This window comes from Lactuca serriola, chromosome 3, assembly GCF_051521515.1.
Source record: "Lactuca serriola cultivar US96UC23 chromosome 3, Lser_US96UC23_V15, whole genome shotgun sequence".
Lineage (NCBI taxonomy): Eukaryota > Viridiplantae > Streptophyta > Magnoliopsida > Asterales > Asteraceae > Lactuca > Lactuca serriola.
This window is the reverse complement of record NC_136410.1, coordinates 18654106-18657180: the sequence shown is the minus strand read 5'-3', so window position 1 is coordinate 18657180 and position 3075 is coordinate 18654106. Positions and strand designations below refer to the sequence as shown.

At 33.6% G+C, this 3075-nt stretch overlaps 1 protein-coding gene across 1 annotated transcript; it reads left to right on the top strand.

The window, feature by feature from the left end:
* Positions 1-459: 459 nt before the first annotated feature.
* Positions 460-2266, top strand: LOC145091592 (uncharacterized). Its single transcript, XM_079029344.1, has 3 exons — positions 460-808; positions 1732-1880; positions 2001-2266. Exons 1-3 carry the CDS (start codon positions 623-625, stop codon positions 2137-2139), a joined length of 474 nt encoding a protein of 157 aa, XP_078885470.1. The 5' UTR covers positions 460-622; the 3' UTR covers positions 2140-2266.
* The last annotated feature ends 809 nt before the right edge of the window (positions 2267-3075 follow it).

Genomic DNA, 3075 nt, shown 5'->3' with positions numbered 1-3075 from the left:
TGTCATTTTTTAGAATTTTTAAATTTTCTATTTTCCACTTGTCATTTTATTGTATTTTTCATTTTATTAAATTAAAGTTCCACATTTAATATATAAGGTTATATATACGTAAGATATTTATTAGAAAGAGTTTATATATGTAATGTATTCAATACATTAAAGCCTTATTAATTTTAATAATTCAAAATTTTTTCATTTTTCTTATAAATTCAAAATTTTCAAATTGTTAAAATTTTAAATTTAATTTTTTTTAAATAAACCTATGTAATACATGAGTCTCACACCTAATAAGAAAATATTTTAATTCTGGACATAAATATTATTATTTCTGAAATAGGTAATTTCTATTAAATGCTTTTGTCATGGTAGTAAATTTTGTTAATTGAAATCGATTTATGTTAGATTTACTTGCGCATTCTCCATGTTTGAAAGCACCGAATAAATTGTTACCTTTTGTTTTACTAGATTTATGCTGTCAATAATCTGCATCGTCAACGAACAATCATCCCATCACCCTCAACACGCAGAGCAGACCGTCAACAACTACACATACGATGGAGCATCCACAAGTCACAACGATTTCACCATTCTTTGTATCAAAACTTGACCTAATTCCCTATAGATGGCGAATTTGTATGTACAAGCGGCGCCGCCGACGGATCTCAACAGGAATACGGAGTGGTTCACGTACCCCGGCGTCTGGATCACCTACATACTCATCCTCTTCTTTGCTTGGCTAGCCGTTCTCTCCGTTTTCGGTTGTTCTCCTGGCATGGCTTGGACCATCGTCAATCTCTCTCACGCTGTGGTACCTCTTTCTGTTTCTCTTCTTTTACATCCGTGATTACCTGATTACGATCGTGTTAGAGCCAATTTGCTTTGTGTCGATGAGCTCATGATTTAGGGTTTAGAGTCCGAATCCTCTGTTCAGCTTGCCTGATCCGATTTATCAATGTTTTGATTGTTTTTATCAATTGATGTTGATATATAGATGGATTTAGGTGTAATAGAGCTTATATTGTGCTTCTAATAGTAGCAATAGTAGCGAGCATGTTCTCGAGTTTTTTAGCTCGTGTATTGGTACTTCAAAATTCAAATGATCAATGACTTCTAGTTAGGGTTTGGACTTCACCTCAAGATGTTCTTAAGCTAGTATCTATGTCCTAGTCCTGTGTCTCGAACTCTTTCTGACATACTTTGCAACTCATGGTGGATATATGATCTTGTGGAGAATATATAGGTGTGTGTTGTGGAGAAAGATAGACATTGTACACCTACTACTATGCACATTATAATCGGTTATAACTTTTCCTTATGTATAAGCATCTTTATACATCTATCTGATATCAACATCATCAATAACTTGTGTATCTATGCTGTGTATGGACTGTGGAGATGAATTTCCAAGTTGATGTGTCAGCCTGTATTCTGGTCAGGCAGAGTAACTTAATTCAAAAGCTTAGCAAAGACTTTAAACCGGTATCAATGTATGAACCCTTACACAGTGTTCTTGATGTTGTTGAAATTCCTTAGTTATCCATTTGTGCCTGTGATACTCTTGATGGAGTTATCAGCCACAAGCTTTCAACATTGAGCTTCTAATGCATTTCTGTCATAATTTGCACACTACTTATTGAGAGACTATAGAGTAGTTTTAAAAAGTTTCTGACCTATGCATGCTTGTGAGTGGACTGATATTATGATTGCTAATTTGTGTGTTTTATCAATCAGATGACATACCATTTCTTCCACTGGAAAAAGGGAACACCTTTTGCTGATGACCAGGGCATCTACAACAGGCTGACATGGTGGGAGCAGATTGATAGTGGCAAACAGCTCACACGCAACAGGAAATTTCTTACTCTTGTCCCTTTGGTCCTGTAAGTTTTCTTTATTTTCTTAACCTTTCAATCTGTGTTTTTATTAGGTTCCTTTTTCTTCATGTTAATCTTCTTCCACTAGTTTGATTGGGGGTATCTGGTGATTATATGTGCATGCAGGTACTTGATAGCATCTCACACAACAGACTACCAGAACCCAATGCTGCTCTTAAACACCCTTGCAGTTTTCGTGTTAGTTCTTGCCAAATTTCCACACATGCACAAGGTTCGCATATTTGGAATCAATGCTGAAGAGTGAATTTTTTTTCCTCCTTTCTAAAAATGGCTACACCTCTTTGTTTTCAATTGCACACGTAACATTTCAAACATTAACCCATTTGTTTTACAATTGACTTGATGAATTTTGATTGCAAGCTTTTATCAAATGTTACATTCATTATAGTCCAAAGATTTAGTTTCAGGGATGAAAGACCTTTAACTCCATTTTCCTCTTAGAAGATTGTTTTTTTTTTAGATTGAAATATTTTTGTTTTTTTTTTTTTCTAGATTGAATAAACCGTCTATATGAGACTAAATGACCTTTTTAACCTTTATATTCCGACAAACAGTTTTCACAGTGTTCATCAATTGTAACTTCAAAGAAGTTGAGAAGAAAAAGGCGCTTAAATTTTTTAATACATTAGGTCATTCTGTCCTCAAATAGAAACAACCCTGTAGTCTTTTTGAGTAAGTGTGTGCTACTAAATTATACCACGATTTTAATATTTAATTTGGATATAGATCCATATTTTAGTGAATGTTTATGCTTGATTTTTTGTACTCGATCAAAATAAGTTTTGATTTCAAAGATGATGACAATCATGGGAACTTAACAGCAAAAAGAAAAAAAAAATTGCATCCCACCATTTCATCTTCATCTTGTTCTTGGTTAGCCTTTGCTTTTTATAGATTTTGACCAAGTCAATCGCCACATTAGCAAAAATTGACCAAAGAGGTTGGCTGTGTTTGGCGCGCCACAACTAGCTTAACTGATAAACTAGCTTATTTTTCGAACTTTTTTATGTTGTGTTTGATAAGCCAAAAAGTAGCTTATTTTGAAAAGCTATTTAGAGTAGTTTTAAAAACTATGTCAATGTGCAAAAAGCCAAATTCAATATTCGTAACGACTAAAAAACATAACTATGTCCAATATAGGATGTACAAAGAGTCAAATTCAATATTCATAACAATTAAA

What these genes read in the sequence shown, in the direction of transcription:
- LOC145091592 (XM_079029344.1), top strand. Translation starts at nt 623, where the DNA reads ATGGCGAATTTGTATGTACAAGCGGCGCCGCCGACGGATCTCAACAGG. An exon ending in TCAATCTCTCTCACGCTGTG is followed by an intron (nt 809 to 1,731) that starts GTACCTCTTTCT and finishes TTTATCAATCAG; the next exon opens with ATGACATACCATTTCTTCCA. An exon ending in ACTCTTGTCCCTTTGGTCCT is followed by an intron (nt 1,881 to 2,000) that starts GTAAGTTTTCTT and finishes ATGTGCATGCAG; the next exon opens with GTACTTGATAGCATCTCACA.